Source organism: Spinacia oleracea, chromosome 3 (assembly GCF_020520425.1).
Source record: "Spinacia oleracea cultivar Varoflay chromosome 3, BTI_SOV_V1, whole genome shotgun sequence".
NCBI classification, from domain to species: domain Eukaryota; kingdom Viridiplantae; phylum Streptophyta; class Magnoliopsida; order Caryophyllales; family Amaranthaceae; genus Spinacia; species Spinacia oleracea.
Window position 1 is genome coordinate 26,660,239 of NC_079489.1, and position 17,173 is coordinate 26,677,411.

Consider the following 17,173-nt stretch of genomic DNA (forward strand, 5'->3'; position numbering starts at 1 on the left):
TTATTTCTAACACTAAAAAAAGCACCAAACGTACTTGCAAAGAGGCGGCCCACTCTAGGCCCAATAAACAAGGCCCACTCGGTCTTGAATCGTGACATCGAAATTCATCAAACCCCAAAAGAGAACCACATGCATTATCATATTACCAAAACATAAGGGTCTAACCCATGCAACCCAAAGAAAGCAAAAGAAACCATACAAATGTTGCTCAAAAAAAAAACTCGTAAAAATAAACGCCGCCCCCGGCATCAACACGCACCTCAGCCCACTCAAAATCCTATACAAAGATCTTCATATCTTCCACACACTAACCCCATTCTCAAAACCGTTTCGAGTCACGAATAGAAAAAATTAATCCGGACAAAAATGCGTCTCACGCTAACAGTCAAAAAAAGCCTCCGGAATAGCCTTAAAATTGATCTTAATACAAGTAAAAAGTAAAGCACAAAACAAAGAGAAAAGAAATAAATGCAAGAACGTGTGAAGCAAAGCGTCAAAGAATAAAAAGACCGCCCAGAAGTCATTTTCAGCTCCCAGGGCTGGGCGCCGAAATCTTTGACGCCCCAGCCTGGGCGTTGAAACTCTCTGCCTTCCTAAACCTTTTTCCAGAAAGTGTTCGTCATTTTATCCGCACATAACGGAAAAAAAACGAACACTTGGGGGGTACATCACGTATCTAGATATGCGTACCAAAAAAATAGTTGTACAAAAAAACACATGGAATTTCATTTTTATACACGGCTTACGGCAAAAAACAGCAAACGAAAATAATGACGATACTTCACTCATTTGACCGATTAAATAATATGTTTCCACCTCAGGGCATATCTATTAAGATCCGGCATCCTAGAATTTATTCTAGCTAGAACTACGCGCGACTTGATTCTAACAAAGATAGGTAGGCAATCCTATTTATGGATTCGGTCCAATTAAATAGAAAAATATATAAACATTGTGCAAAAGTGTTAGACATATACAAAATAAAAAAGGGGAGAAGCAAGAACGAAAGTAAAAAATAAAATACGCCTTTATTAAAAAAAAAATAAGAAGGGAAACAAAAGTGCTAAGAAGGAAAAACAAACACAACTGGAATAAACAAAGGGCACCTACACCCTAGCAGGAACTACACTATTCTATTTCTTCCGGATCATCAAATAAGTTCTTGTAGAGGGCAAGGTTCGCAGGATCCACCCCCACAGTCTTCTGCGCTGCCCCCATATCAATCTCCATAAGAACCGGCTCCTTGACACTAACTTCCAAAGATGCCAAGACTTTAGAAACATTCTCAGTTACAGCCTGCTCAGCCTCAAGGGCACAGACAATGGTGGGAGAAGGATTATCAACATCAACTAGATTAGTCACTGCTTCTACAGGCGGATGAGCCTTCCTAACCCATACATTGTTCCGGCGACGATCTCCGCGAGAGCTTGCATTTCTTTTAGCAACGGCAGATCCCTTCATGTTAGGCATCTTCTTAGGCCTAGAACTGGAACGGGGAGGAACTTCCTTTCGCTTTCGATCAGGACGAGCTTTCACAGTCTTAATACCACGGGTGCGAGGATTGGCAGAATCACGGCCCTCATATCTAACCCGAATACGAGGTATCAAAAGCTCAGCCGGCTCCCCATTTCGAGCCTCGGTCCTCATAGCTTTATCATCGGAGCTCATCCACAACTTGTAGTTTTCAGAAAGACACACAAAGCCATTTGTAGCTACGGCCCAACGCGGGAGACCATCATAATACTTAGCTCATGCATGAACCTGTGCTTGTGAAAAGGCCGCTACTTTAGGTGGTACCGTACCAGAAAAGGGGATGGTCTGCCTGAAGTCGTATTGACGCATGAATTTGTAAGGAAAGATATAAATGGGCCGGGATAGCCCCAACAAAGAAACATAAACCGATACATCAGAACCCCCCGTCATAGTAGTCAAACCCCACCACGGTACCACCCACTTAATAGAACAGATACCATGAGTAAAAAAGGAGGCCCACTCGGCCTCGTCCTGGCCTCGGTGCAAACACTTCCGGTTACCCAAGGCTATAGGGCGATAGTGTTTAGGATCGATAGGAATTTCTAAGAGCCTAAGTCGTTCCATGAGCCAAATCTGCAAAAAAAACGGGTACGATCAAATCAAAAAATAAATAAATAAACAAACGAAGCCTGGGGCGCAGTTTCAACGCCCAGGACCAGGCGCCGAAAATTCTAACGCCCAGCCCTGGGCGCTGAAACTCAGCTCCAGGCAGGACGAGTAAAAAAGAATGCAAAAAAAAACATGCGCAAGGAAAAGATCGATTACCTGCAGTAATAGGGGGCTCCCCTTAAAATATTCAGATTTGGCATCCTTCTTCAGCTCATCCGCACTCAGCAAGGTCTCGGCAACAACCAACGGTATGATAGAATAGCAACTTTCCGTCTGGCTAATCAAGGGGATCAACCTTATGTCACCGAACTCACCATTGTTATTCGACAGCAAATAATGATTCAACAAGAAAAATACAAGGGCTCGAATGTTCAATTTTTGTTCGGTCATATTTTTACTAGGTCTAAAATGATGTTTTACAAGCTTTGCCAAATTAACCTCATCACCTACAACAATCTCAGCAAGTGTGTTAGCATCTAGTCCTAGGAAAGCCCCTATGGTTGTTTTACCCTCTTCATTGGTGCCAGGGGTGGCAGGAGTAGCATTAGTAGGATAACCAAGGATCGCGGCAAATTCATCTGGCAAAGGACATATTTCGTTGCCCCGAAAGACAAAAACATGATGATCGGAATCCCAAAAGCTTAGGGCTGCATGCAGAAATTATAATCAATATTAATTTGTTGTAAGCCGAAAAATGCCTCTAAGTGGTATTCTTTCAACAAAGCCTTTTCTGTAGGAGTAAGGGCTCGTAGCCAACGCCTAACAGCTCGTTGGAGTGAGAAAGGAGGAATCGACATGACAAAAGCAAGGAGGGATTAAGACTAAGCAACTACAAGAGAGAAGAAAATTGAGAGTGATAGAAAATAGGGACGTATCTAGCCCCTATATATAGCTGAAGACATCAAGTGACATCCTGATCCCATTCGGAAACGCGTAAAGAAATCCGAAAATCAAAAATCGCCAAGAGAGGACTTTCAGCGCCCATGGATGGGCGCCGAAATAATTAACGCCCTGCCTTGGGCGCTGAATATGCAGCCCAAGACCCAGATTTCACAAAACGCGGAACAGGAAAGGACTTAAAACCGTGTCGCTAGACGCGAGGCCCTATTGCAATTAAGATCAAGCCCAAAAGCACCTTTAACACCCAAATATCAAAAAATGAATGTTAAAACTTGGTCCAAACTTAGACTCGTCTCAAGGAATATATGTGTACACTTTTCAAAACAAATATGAGCAAAATAAATATCAAGGTCATTCTTCGAAACACCAAAAAATATTGTTAAGTCGTTGGTTTCTCAAAATGAAAAATGTTTGTTTGTCAAAAGATTAATCCGGGCCAAGCTAAACCGAATATTATTGGAAAATAAACTTTGTCGCCCAGAAACTGAAGTCGCACTCCACGACTTTGTCAAAATAGCATACCACTATAAAGGTCACTCGCACATACGAGCATGACCCCAGACATGATTAAAAGACGTTATAAGTTACGTACCTCTCTTGGCAAAAAAAGACCGACGAGCCCAATTGCTTGGGGGCTCGCGAAAAAATATATACTCCAACAAAGAGTGTGCAAAGTTAAAATCATGTTCCCGGACTACGCTATACACAGTCCCGTGTTTGGATAATCTCAAAAAAAAAAAACGGTATCTTAAAAATATCGTTAACAGAAATATACACAGTGTGGGCCCACTTATAGGACACACCTAATCAGGAAATATTGCGACCCACCAACAGGTTGTAAACACAAAAGCCCTTCTACATAGGCAAAATGAAAAGAAAGTAAGAAATTCAAAATGGGCTCGCCCACCTTCAACGGGCGGGGTCTGCGTCACTAGCCGTGCAGGTCCTTAGTTTTCGAAAAATAAAGTCTTCAAATTCAAAATAGGCTCTCCATCTTCAGCCGGCGGGGTCTACGTCACAAACCGCGTAGGTCCTTGTTTTCAAAATTCAAAAAACAGATTCGTCCACTTCTATCGGACGGGGTGTCCACCCTTAGCGGACAGGCTCGCCATCTTTAGCCGGCGGGGTCTGCGTCACTAACCGCGCAGGTCCTTAGTCGCTGCAGTGATAACTTTTTCTGGTTTTCCCTTTTTCCAAAAATTAAAGGATCGGTTTTCCCTTTTTCCAAAAATTAAAGGATCGGTTTTCCCTTTTTCCAACAATTAAAGGATCGGTTTTCCCTTTTTCCAAAAATTAAAGGATTGGTTTTCCGTTTTTCCAAAAAAGAACGATGTGATCGGTTTTCCCTTTTTTCACAAATTAAAGGATCGGTTTTCCCTTTTTCCAAAAATTAAATGATTGGTTTTCCGTTTTTCCAAAAAAAGAACGATGTGATCGGTTTTCCCTTTTTCCAAAAATTAAAGGATCGGTTTTCCCTTTTTCCAAAAATTAAAGGATTGGTTTTCCGTTTTTTCAAAAAAGAACGATGTGATCGGTTTTCCCTTTTTCCAAAAATTAAAGGACCGGTTTTCCGTTTTTCCAAAAATTAAAGGATTGGTTTTCCGTTTTTCCAAAAAAGAGCGATGTGATTGGTTTTCCCTTTTTCCAAAAATTAAAGGATTGATTTTCCGTTTTTCCAAAAAAGAACGATGTGCTGGATTTTCCTTCGTTTTACGTCCCATAAAAACAAGGGGGGTTTTCTCGTTTAGCTAGCCCTGAAAATGAGAATCTTTAAAAACATTTTTACCTCGTGGTTGGGCTTGGCCAGGCCCGATTACACTTTATAGCTTTGATTTCGAAAACATCTGTAGCTACTCCCAATGACAAAGTGAGGGAGTTCCTACGCCTCTTTAGATGCTTCCAATGACAAAGTGAGGGAGTTTCTATACTATCCGTTGACAAATCCCAATGACACGTGAGGGATATGTCGACACTTCAAGTGATGACCCTTAAATCAAATGTTATCACTCGGGGGCTCGTGAGACCCTCGTAAAAAATAGGTCACCGTGACTTGTGTGACGCACTCCGTCTAATACTTTGACCATCGTCTTACTCCAAGACTCAGTCAAAGTGGGGGCTAACTGTAGACACCTACTTTTGTCCCCATTCCCGAAAGGGAAGGTTCGATGATGAGAACATAAATCTCCACTTGACAACGCATCTCCTATAAAATAACGAATCTCAATTCCCCTTTTCATTTCACCCGAAACCTGCTATTTATAGAAACCTGCTATTTATTGAAACCTGCTAAAAATAGTAACTGCCGTAATGGGTAGTTGTTAAAAGTGGCAAGACATAAAAGATAGAAACCTGTCAGAATTAGGTGTTGCACTCCAACATAAATCCTAAATGAGATAGAAATTGCGAGAGAATCCTATTCCTAATACGATTCGAAAATAAGAGTTACGTATTAATTAAAATCCTAACGAGCCTAGAGTTCGTAACGGGCCCAGATGCATTCCATCATAAAATTAATACGCACTAAAAGACTCGATTAAAGTCTCATACACTCCGGATTCTAAGAATCCGAATCTGACAAAGAAACGGCCCAGACCCTATTTTCAACGCCTGGCTCTGGGCGCCGAAATCTTCGGCGCCCAGCCCTGGGCGCTGAAATTACCTGGGACGTGTTCTTTCCTAATTCCTCGTGGATTAGAGTTCTACAATTCTATCTTTCCATGAACTCTTTTCTATAAATAGGGCCCTAAGTTCGATGTAAAAGAGGACAACACACAATTATTATTCTGAGTATTGACTCTAAACCCCTAAGCCTAAGCCTCACGCTGCGAAATTGATCACGCGTTCTGTCGCAATCGATCCAAAAATCAAACAGAACGTATCCTGTCCCGTAATTTGAGATTCGTTAAATAAAAGGAGAAATAGCAAAGTCAAAGTGGTTAGTTTTCTGAGAACCGTGACGCACCTCTCAAGGGTGTGTCGTAATGTGTCCCTTTTCCGTGGTTTAATTGCATTCCTCGCCCTTTTATAAACTGTTAAACTAATTAAATCTGATTGTTCTATCACGCCTAATAAAGATAATATGTTGGGAAATTGGATTATCATGCTAGGTCCCTTAAAACAATCTAAATCAGATAATCGCGCTCGATCTAGTACTATATGTTGCATATTGTTAAAATCAACTCAGATTAGTTTAATAGTTAACGCATGTCCCTTCAATTATTTATGCTGAGCTAGTAAGGATATCCTGCCTCTGGAGTTATCGAAGAGCGAGTACTCCTCTCGGTAGTTACAGTGCCCCGAACCCTCAATCTCTACCTTGCGGGTGTATGTTGAGAGATCCCCACACCAGGGATCACAACGGAACCTACGGCCGTCGTGGTCAAACATAATTGCACTCCCTTTATGTCACGATAACCGGGTTTTGTCAGTTTTTCTCATTGTCGTTAAAAACTGAATGGCGACTCCTATATTACTAGTCAATTGGGTGTAAACTCACAGGAAATCCAATTACACTTGATTTGACGAAAAGAAACGTCACACCCACGAGGGACAAGGTCACGCATTAGCCTCGTGCTTTTTCGACCCCCTCACAATAGGAGATGCTGAGAAGCATTAGAGGCCACGAAATAAACGTTGATTTGTGACGAGAGTAACTAATTGGAGCAATATAAGATTCAGTTGAGGAAAGATAGAGAGGGGTGAGGATGGAAAAAAAAGATGGGAAAATGAGGAGAGAGAAAGAAAAGTATAAGTCCTCGGCGAGGTGGCACTCATATATGTGCGAGCAAAAATATATAAGTCGGCAATCTGGTCATTTGAAATGTATAAAAACGTCATTTTTCATATAAAAATGCAATTTTTTCATATAAAACACAATTGTTCTATATACAATTGTTCTTGTTTTATACCACTTTTGCATTTCAATATTTCTTACAATGATATGTATTTACTACTCCCTTCGTCTCTTTTTGTTCTTTACGTTTTCCTTTTTAGGTATTTAAAATGTTCTTTACACTTCCTTTTATATTATCACATAAATGACTTAGTATTCTATCAAAATTTGTGTCCAATTATTATTTTAACCAATTAAATTCATTGAGTCATTTAATCTCTCACACTTTTCCATTTGGACATTAAATTTTTCTCATTTCCCAATATCAGGATTTTGATAAAAGTGAAAACATTATAAATAAACATAATTTATCTTGTTTAAATAAAAAAATTGAGGAATCTCGATGCACGTTAATTAATCGTTAAAACGCGTAAAAAATACAAAACGTAAAAAACAAAAAGAGACGGAGAGAGTAATATATATCTGATATCAAAATTTACTTCCACTAGCACAACATGGGAAGGAAGTTGGGGAAAATTAATGTATTGGCTCTTCCCGATATTTATACGAGTATATACAGGTAAACCAGATTTTTGGACCAGATTTTGCCTGGTCCGATCTGAAAACCGAAATCCCCTATTTTCTTTGATCGGTGTTCGGACCTGAATCCACCGGCACGAAACCGGACCAGACGATTCAGATCTAGTTCCGGACCGGATTCAGATCCCGGACTAATTATGCACACTCCTAGACAAGGGTGTAATTTCCTTCAGAAAAGGTGGGCGAGATAAGTAAAATTGAAAGACAAATAGTAGGACCCCAATTTTTACCGCATATTAGGCGGCCCCGGAGATAAATTGTGGTAATTATGGAACCCCACTGAGTATCTGGCAGACAGCAAATAAAACCCAAAAGATAATTTTATCATTTTTGGGTTTGAGTATAAACTTTTATTTAATGGTGGGGATTATTATTACTCAAATCAAGAGGTGCTTAAAATAACATGTTGGTTCATATTCATATCCCTCCTTTTCAGTCATAAGATAAAGTTATGAGATTTCATGAAATTGACATTCAACACGTGTCACTTAAGTTAGCTAAAGTGGGGTCTCTTTGGATCCTTTTAGCATTTATACTTACATTTTTTTTTTTTAATTCAGTTTTCCACCTTATTTTAAAGCTATTTGTCAACGACACTGCCAATACACACACGGTTAAGATAAGCAAACGAAACTAAAATTAATCCAATTCCAACATCACCTCCTAATATAAAATAATATAATAAAAGGATGGATGGACCCACCTATATTTTTAAATTGTTTAAGATATGACCCACCAATTTAAAATGAACATTATTAAATAAATGTAGGTGGGACCATAGCACAAATAAGTCCAAAATATCTAAATTTGTTTGGATTTCATGTGCCGTTTGTGGTGCATTACCCACTAGCACTACACATCACACTTCGAAAATAATCTGTATAAAAAATCAATTAACAACATTATCATTTATTCATCCAAAAAAATACTTCCTCTATTTTTTTTAATTACACCATCTTAGATTTCACGCTTGTCAATGCACTATTTTAACTATTAATATCTCTCATTATACAATTGAAAAAATTATAAAAATTTGATAATTTAAAAGTATATCTCGAGACGAATCTAACAAGATCCCACATGAATATATTTTTCTTTACATATAAATCACAAAAAATAACTATATAAGAATATGTGAATAGTGTCAAAACCTAAGAGGGTGCAATTATAAAAAAATGGAGGAAGTATATTATTATCATTTGTATTTTTAGAGCGCAAAATAGCATCAAATAATTAAATGTTCTTTTTTTCTTTTTTTATTTTAAGAAGGGGCCTTACATTTATGAAGTATGATGCTGAGCTACATAATTGACTGACTGTACACACTTTTTCCCCACCACAATAAAAATTACTATATACTCCGTATATCCCAACAACAGTACTAAAATATCATTAAATATAATTTAGATATTAAACTATTAATAAGAAGAAGAAAAAAAGGGGGGGGGGGACAAAAATCTGTTCTTTTTTTAAGGGGAGGAGGAAATTTTGTTCTTACATAAAAGTATTGTACCCTGTCAAAATAGGATTTCACATGATGACAGGGAAAATATGAAAAACTTTCACTTCTAATTCCCTATACTAAGCAAAAGTCCTTCCCACCTTCTCTTTTCACTGTTTACAAAATGGCCCATAATTTCCGATTTACATCTTCCCCCATTAACCATTCCACTGTCCATACCGGCCGACATCATTATCGGATTGCAATTTTCAGGCCTACAGAACATCGTTGCAATTTGCAAGGATGGCCCTATTAGCCACTCCATTTCAAGTGCAAAACTTCGGATTGTTGCGGGTGTTCATTTCAGTTCAAGTCCCGCTTCAAAGATCAATCAACATCGTCATCATCAACATCACTTTAATAATCTTCCTGTTGTTTCTCCTCAGGCTGCCAGCATGCAATCAAACTGTGATTCACTATGCTGGACAACTCCAAAGTTCTTCAAAAATTCACCGTTCCCCCTTCTTTGTTGAAGCTCTCGACTTCTTATTTTCTCGTATAGTCTCTTTCTTTTTACAAAAAAGAAAATTTTGGGGGAACATGGAAAATTTAAGTTCAAAAAAGCTCATGAATTTACTCACCAGCAGGTTGCTTCTGCTCAGCTGGTTTCACCTGGACAGCTGTGGAAACAGCATGAACATACGGAAAACCTGCAGGCATCAACTGATGTGCGCCCCCAGCAGACTGAGCAAACTGAGCTGCATGAAACATCCCCTGGGACTGCAAATTACCCTTCATATTGCTAGCAAATGCAGCTGCAGCAGCTGCTTTTGCTGGATCAGATGTACTTGAATTTGCTAGAGAAACCGGAGTGCATAATGACAACATTCCACTCGATGAAGTAGGGGGTCCTGACCCTTGAGATTTTGAACCCTGTTGCTGGTGGTGGTGGTTATGTTGTTGCTGTTGTTGTTGTTGTTGTTGTTGTTGTTGTTGTTGTTGTTGCTGATGTTGTTGTTGTTGTTGATGACCATCAGGCCTGTGTCTTTGAATATAATACCCACTACCAGCCATAGCAGCAGAAGTATTAGCAGAAGCCTGCATGTACGCATTGGAAAAGAATAATTGAGCTTGCTGTATATTTTGCTTTGACAATTGTGGTTGCTGCTGAGAATGTTGCATCTGGGGCTTTTTGGCTGAAGTAGACATGATATGGGGACTACCAAGGATTGATGGCTTTTGGCTGGTTAAAGATGGAGATTGTGAGTTCTTTCCCTGCTGAGATGACACCCCTTGAGCACCCGCTTTGTTCCCTGTGGATGCATTTGCAGCTGTCCTTGGGCTTCCACTAGCACCCTTAGACACCGAAGAGTTCGAAGGGGATCCAACCATCATCGGTGAGGAAGGAGCTTGGTTATTATGCTGGTTTTGCTGCCCTTGCAATGTTGAGGATGTCTTTGAGTTGTTAGCAGGAGTGGCTCCAAAAGAAATTTGGGTGTGGTTTTGTTGGGACCTTACTTGCTGCTGCTGCTGCTGAGAAAGGTTTTTGGTGTTTGAAGCAGTTGAAGAAGGTACAGATGGAGAAGACATTTGGGATGTGTTTGGCCTAATAGAGTTCTTCCACTGCGAAGACTGAACAGGGGCACCACTAGTCTGAACAAGAGTTGGAAAACCAGATAAAGAGTTGGGAAACTTAGCAGCCATGACAGATGATGAATTGAGATGATCAGGATAGACATTTCCATTACTCGTGGGAGTCTTGCTACGGCCACTGCCAGCACTGGGAACTACATATTGCTGCTGTTTAGGAAAGAGCATTTGCTGTTGCTGTTGCTGTTGTGGAGGATTGGGAGAATTAGAATTGCTCACAGAATTGGGCCCCGGAGAACGAGATGGACGAGTAGATGACCCGTGAATCATATTCATGCTTCGGGCGGAGGTATCGACAACATTGTTCCCGGGCATTGATGACATTGAATTCTCGTTAAATTCCCTCGAATAAGCAATGGACTGTCCAGCTGAGGCTGCAGAAGCTCTTGCAACCATGGCTTTCCTTTCTTCATCAACACTGGAAGGGCCAGTGACTGCATTCCCTCCCGATTTCCCATCCTCAGGACCATGGAAATTATTCTTCTTCTGCTGAGCTGCTTGGGCAGCAGCTGCAGCAGCCATCATTTGATAATTCTGTCTGGCAGCCTCTGGAAGGCTCTGGATAAGAGCATGGTTGTGCGCTATTGATGAAATATCCAGTCCAGGATTGGCAACACCATTCATATTAGTGAAAGACATGGGAAAAGCAGGAGTCTGTTGGGGTTGTTGTTGCTGCTTCTTATCCCCAATATTACCATTATGAGTACCTGCTGCATTGCTACCCATCGAAGAAGGTGGGGTCATCATTGCAAAGCTGGGTGAATGGAAGGGCATTGCAAAGTTCTGGCCATAGACACTCATGTTTGGCCTGTTACGACTATCGGCAGTCGATGGGCTATCCTCACCACCCAAATCGTGATGAGGCTGAGAGGTCCGACCTTTTGTTGCTTGAAAATTCTGCAAGCCTTGGTTTGGGTTCCCAGCAGCAGGTGCACTGCTCCCCTGGGGCCGCTGCTGTTGATTGACTTGATTCTGCAAATGCTTCTGGGAGGATGAGGAAGCAGTGGATAGGCTAGCATTTTGCTGATTTTGCTGTTGTTGGATTTGCATGGACTGAGATGGCTGTGCAGCTTGCTGTTGCTGTTGCTGTTGCTGCTGCAACTGTGAAGGATGGAGCATTTGTGAAGAGTAGAAAGAGCCGTTGAAGAAAGACATTGCTTGAGGATGGGTTCCCCGATAAGGAGGTGCTGCTCCAACATGTGCAGGTATAGGGAAAGGATATGGACCATTCCCAAGAATTGCCATAAACTGAGTCTCGTTCCCACCCATGTTCGGGTAACTAAAGCTCATTGCAGGCCCAGCATTTGAATTAGGCGGGATAGCAACCATAGGAGCTGAAATAGCTGCGCTAGTAGGAGCTGAATTCCCACCTGTCGAGGGTGATTTTGTCGAACTGGGACGAGCATTTGCTACTGCCGCCTGCTGTTGGCCCATTGGGAAGAACAATGCAGGGGCATGCTGAAATTACAGCACATAAAAAATTAGTAAATTACCAGACAAAAGGTGGGATAATAAGGACAAGAAGGAGGATTAGTAGTAGCAGTAGTAGAAAACTTACCATCATGTTAGTGGGGGCACCAGGAGGCAAAGCGGGCTGAAGCAAAAACTGCTTCTTCTGGGCCGAATCCGGTACATTAGGGGGCTGAGAAGATTTATCCTTGGTCGAAGAAGCAGGCTGACCAGGGAAGAAATGAAAAGGCTGTCCTTTGTTATCCTGTGAAGAGTTAACAACAACACCTCTCCCAGCCGCCGCCGCAGCAGCAGCAGCAGCAGCATGTAACTCAGCAGAAGGTACCATATTTAAGTTATAAGGCTTAGCACCAAACAGAGGGCCAGTTCCAGCCGCAGCAGCTGCAGCTGCAGCAGGCCAGAACGGGTTGATCTTCATCATCTGCTGATGAACTGATATACTCCTCGCTATGTAGCAATGTGTAGCACATCTCTTTGGCTTTGGTTGAGAGAATAAAAAATGAGGGGACTGCACAATAATATACAAACAATAAAGTTATGGTCACCATCACCATCATCACTATCCCATTTATGTAAGCAATTAAAGTAGACCAACTATTTATATTATAGTAATAAATTTCAAGGGAATACCTGAATTGGTGGAGAAGCCATTGGGGTCCCATCCATTGAAACAACTCCTTGCAATGGTCCCACGTATCTGCTCATCAATTATTGTGTTACTTTTTTTTCCTTTTTTTGGGGATAAATTTATTTTTACAGTAGAATTAAATTTTTAAAAGTAGATGGAAAAAAATGAAATCCGACCGTACCCCATGGGTGGAAGCCCTCCATGCCATCCTCCAGGTACTGACATTGGCAGCGGCGCTATAATTTTAAAAAATATTATATCAATAAATTAATTAAATTAAAAAAAACAATCCAGAATCCCAGATCAATTACGGTTTTTGAAAAACCTCGAGTTTATCAAAAATTAATTAAACATTAATTTATGGAATACAGAGAATAAAAACACTAACCAGGTTTGTCTGTATTAGCATCATCTCTGGTTCCTTTAGGCGGTGGAGGCTGCTGCTTTTGAAAATTCAACTTCTCTTCGTTCACATTACCACATTTCTCCAAATCAAATTGTAGATCAATGTGCCTTTCCCTCTCTTTACTATTAAGATTAAGCTGTTGCGATGGCGGCTGCTGCAACGGCAATGGCTGTTTCGGTCGTTCAGCCTTATCTCGGCCGTCTTCGGCTGCGGTTGAATTCAATTCAATTCCACAACCACCACCTCCTCTACTTCTAAATCCCTTCAAATCTTCCTCCTCTTTCGGCTTTGTACTCGCCTTTGCTTCCTGTACAGATTAAATACAAACCAACCCACCGAATAAATTGACCAAGTCAAATAATTTACTAAAAAAATATGGAGTATTAAATAGAAAGAAAAAATGAAGGTACTAACTCCTACAACCACATCACAGTTTTCCAGATAATAATTAAATCGTACAAACTACCAAAAAACAAAAAATTAGATCGACAAAAACAGAGGTGGGTCCTTTTTCACCCTACTCACCGCCTCCCTTTCCGTGACCATGGACTTCTCATCTGCTCTTGCTCCACCGTACTCCGCCATCTCCTCCTCTCTTTCCGGTGAGGTTCTTGATTGCGGTGGTGGCGCCTGTATTTTTCCCAAAAATAAATTTAAAAAAATAATTTAAAATCACAAAATACGAAATTTCATTTCAATTTATATATATATATATATAAAAAAAAGGTTGAATTAAACTCACCATGAGATCAATCTCATATTTGTCTTCTCTGTGATTTTCCAAGGCTGAGGTTCTGCATGATTAAAAAAGGGGAAATAAATTAAAGGGGAAAAATAATATGAATAACTACGAGGGGAATAATTTGATTGACACTGACGGTTTAGTGGATGTTGTGGTGGAGGATTGAACACGATCATGATTTTGATTTTGTAGAGATTCCAACTTAGGAGAGGATGACGAAGCTTCCTCCACTTTAGCTCTTACCACCATCCCGTTTCTTATACCAGCTGATGATTCTTCCACCATACTCTGCTTTGCATCTGATGGTATACCATTGTTAACCACCAAAGCCGACGGCACCTCCATCATTAGATCCTGATCCTGCATATTCGTTGAATCACCCCCATTATCGATGGTCAATCCCGCGTTCTTTTCCGTGCTTAGGACCGCCGCCTCCAGCTTCGGTCCCTGGTCTGATTCCAATTTCGTGGCTGATGAAATGGGGCTGCTTCGTGGTCCGAAACCACTCGGAGTCTCTTCCGGGTATGGCCGCGGCCGTTTTCGCTTCGGGGCTGTAAATTTCATTAACAATAGATTTATTAAATGATGAAACTAACCAAATTACTAACTAATCCATCCATCAACTGAAGAACTGATTGAAAACTTACCAACGGTGGTTAGCGGAGGAGCAGTAGAGGATGAAGTAGAAGGATTGTTGTGATTATTGTTACTATTATTTGAAAGATGAATTGAAGGTGAGTTTGTAACTGGAGATGAAACTCTGGATCTAGATTCCAACTTGGCTGAATCATTTTGCATCCCACCATCATGCTTTGATGGTGTTTGGGTTTGCCTCATCAGCTTGTATAGAGCTTCGGCGACCTCGAATTCAATCGCATCTTGATTCGACGGCGACGATTTCGACGATGATTTCGGGGGCCGTTGTTTCGGTCCGTTCGCCTTCTACACCGGAAGAGAACAGAGTCAGAATCCACAGAAACATAGAGCTAATAGATTGAACTGTATGACTGGAGAAGGGGAGGAGAAGAGGACACTGACAATTTTCTTCTTAATAGAAACATTCGAGGACGACGGTGACATTGGCGGTACAGGCGACGGTGAAGGGAGTAGTGTTACCACTGCGGGTGATGGCGCTGCTGTCATAGTTGACCTTACCGGTGACGATGAAGGTTGCCGGATAATTTGCTCACCGCTCCCCCCTACCCCACCAGCTGAACTCCAACAATCATGTCCTCTCTTCGTGGAAGCTGCACAATCAATCAAAATCAAACAAAGTTCCAAATTAATGCCCAAAAAACAAATAAATTTGAAGAGAGAAAATCCCCAAATATCTGGTTAATCTCACCAGAGCGAGCCTTCCGTGGGATTGAAACTCCGATCATTTCATCAGGAGCCTTCCACGTAGGAGCAACCCGGAAAACCTTCGACGGCGGTGGATAACTTTTCCGGTGACTAGTAAGAGTAGACGCCCCTGATGTGGTTGACATAGCAACCGGATTTGATGGTGGAACGTATCGAACCGGACCATCGTCGTCCTCCTCATCTTCGTCGTTTACACTTTCTTCTGAACTGTCATCAACTCCACCACCAACAACGCCGTCTTCCCTATTACTCCCGTGCATAAACTTATCCCCTCGTCGCCGTTTACTCCTCAATCTATCCCGGTCCCGGTCTCGGTCTCTAATCTCCCGATCTCTATCTTTCTTCGCAGTTCGATCTCTAAACCTCGCCGCCGTCTCCTGTAATTCCAGCGGCCCATCATCCTCTGCAACCACCACAATAAACACACAAATTAGGTCAAAATCAAAATACCCAAAAAAAACATAAAAACACACAAAGCAATGATAAGAACAGTTCTTAGATCTGCACCTGGAGACTCCCTCAGACTACCGCCGCCGCCAGTGGTGGTTCTATGTCTACGTCTGGGCAACCCATTGGTCATCGCCGCCGCTCTTCTAGCTTCTCTATTCCTATCCATCATCTTATTCAGAGAATAGACAAACGAATCTCATATCTCTAACCTTCCGTATTCCAAGCAATTCGCCGGAAAAAATGGCGGAAATACCAGCGGGAAACAAACAACTCCGGTGAATTGTACGACGATTAGATTACCTTAGTTCAGATCTTCCAGATGATTAAAAAAAATCGAAAGATCTCCCCTTTCACCTTTTGGTTTCAGCGTTTGCTCAAGTCTTCTTCTCTCTCTTTCTGCTCTATTGTGTGTTGTCCTCTTTTCCTGCTCTCTTTTATTTTCTCTCTCCTCTTTCTCTCTATCTCATCTTCTTTTAGGGGGTATGGTATTTCATTTCATTTCCCATCTGCCTAACACTACCCCTATAACCTCGTGGAGGGCTGGATCTATCTCAATCTAGTACAGCCTTTAATCTCTACCCTTCGTTTTCTTTTCAATCTAAGGGCTATTGTTACTCTTAACTGACATGGCAAGATCCTGTCCGTTAGATTTACAATGTCAGTAGTAGCTCCCCTTTTTAAACCTACCTCCACGTGGCACGAATATCTTTCTTCCCTCATAAGCTTCCAATTAATATTTACTTTGTTTATAATACCCAAAAAAATAATAATAACAAATTAACAACCGATCTCCTTCTTAATCAATCGAAATCTTTTATTATATTTTCCATCATCTATTTTATTATAAAGTTACATTCCACATTACTTTAGTCCAGTATTATTTAACAATGCGAAGGACCGATAAAAGAGTAGGTCTTCTCGATTTAACATTTGTTCATTGTCTTTGGTTTGTAAAGTATCTTTTATTTCGGTGTTAGAATTACATATTTTATTTTTTGAAAAGACTCATAAAATAGTTTGTTACGAGAATTTGCAACAATGAAAAATATATTAAAAGATGCTAGAATTGGGGTAAAAGTGAATCTAGATGACAGCAGTAATATCGTGGTAGTTTTTTGTAAGGTGAAATTTCAGGATTTTATTTCTGTAAAACATATGATATTCCACGTTTTATAATTATAAGGAGCACTCGTTTTTAACTATGCCGGGATAATCCATATAGAATCAAATTTAATCTCTAGGTGTAGTGGTAATATCCTTATTAAGGTGCATGGTCCCACAACCCAGGGACGGAGTAGATCTACAGAAGTTGACTGATAGGGAAGATTAGTAACTTCAGATGGTACGATGACGTGGAACATGAGCTTAGTTGGCATCAAAAATGAACATGTGCCGATGATATTAGATCATGTTTATCAAACACTTTGGTTTGGTGTTTAGGAGAAAGAAGTGAATAAAAAAATACTTGTATGGAGAGTTTGACATGCGGTATACGAGACCAAAAATATTGATTATCTTTTTTTAATTGCAAAATAATTTCAATGACCTAA

The 17,173-nt window shown here is 40.7% G+C and overlaps 1 protein-coding gene across 2 annotated transcripts; it reads right to left on the bottom strand.

Annotated features, from left to right (window-relative positions):
• Window positions 1–8,841: 8,841 nt before the first annotated feature.
• Window positions 8,842–16,121, bottom strand: LOC110798314 (protein TIME FOR COFFEE). 2 transcript variants are annotated; one of them, XM_022003491.2, is made up of 12 exons: window positions 15,681–16,121; window positions 15,157–15,576; window positions 14,850–15,058; window positions 14,459–14,750; window positions 13,948–14,362; window positions 13,812–13,863; window positions 13,595–13,699; window positions 13,052–13,376; window positions 12,845–12,899; window positions 12,666–12,732; window positions 12,124–12,543; window positions 8,842–12,023 (listed from the first exon to the last, which is right to left on the bottom strand). In XM_022003491.2, exons 1-12 carry the CDS (start codon window positions 15,790–15,792, stop codon window positions 9,549–9,551), a joined length of 4,947 nt encoding a protein of 1,648 aa, XP_021859183.2. In that variant the 5' UTR covers window positions 15,793–16,121; the 3' UTR covers window positions 8,842–9,548. The 2 variants fall into 2 exon arrangements, with proteins under 2 accessions (XP_021859183.2, XP_021859182.2); XM_022003490.2 differs by having other exon boundaries at window positions 14,459–14,753; window positions 15,681–16,120.
• Window positions 16,122–17,173: the final 1,052 nt, after the last annotated feature.

Bases quoted from the DNA above. Each gene is read 5' to 3' on its own strand.
- LOC110798314 (XM_022003490.2), bottom strand. From the start codon at position 15,792: ATGATGGATAGGAATAGAGAAGCTAGAAGAGCGGCGGCGATGACCAAT. The intron at 12,900-13,051 runs GTTAGTGTTTTT...TTAAAATTATAG, and splicing joins TGCTAATACAGACAAACCTG to CGCCGCTGCCAATGTCAGTA. The intron at 12,544-12,665 runs GTATTCCCTTGA...ATTATTGTGCAG, and splicing joins TGGCTTCTCCACCAATTCAG to TCCCCTCATTTTTTATTCTC.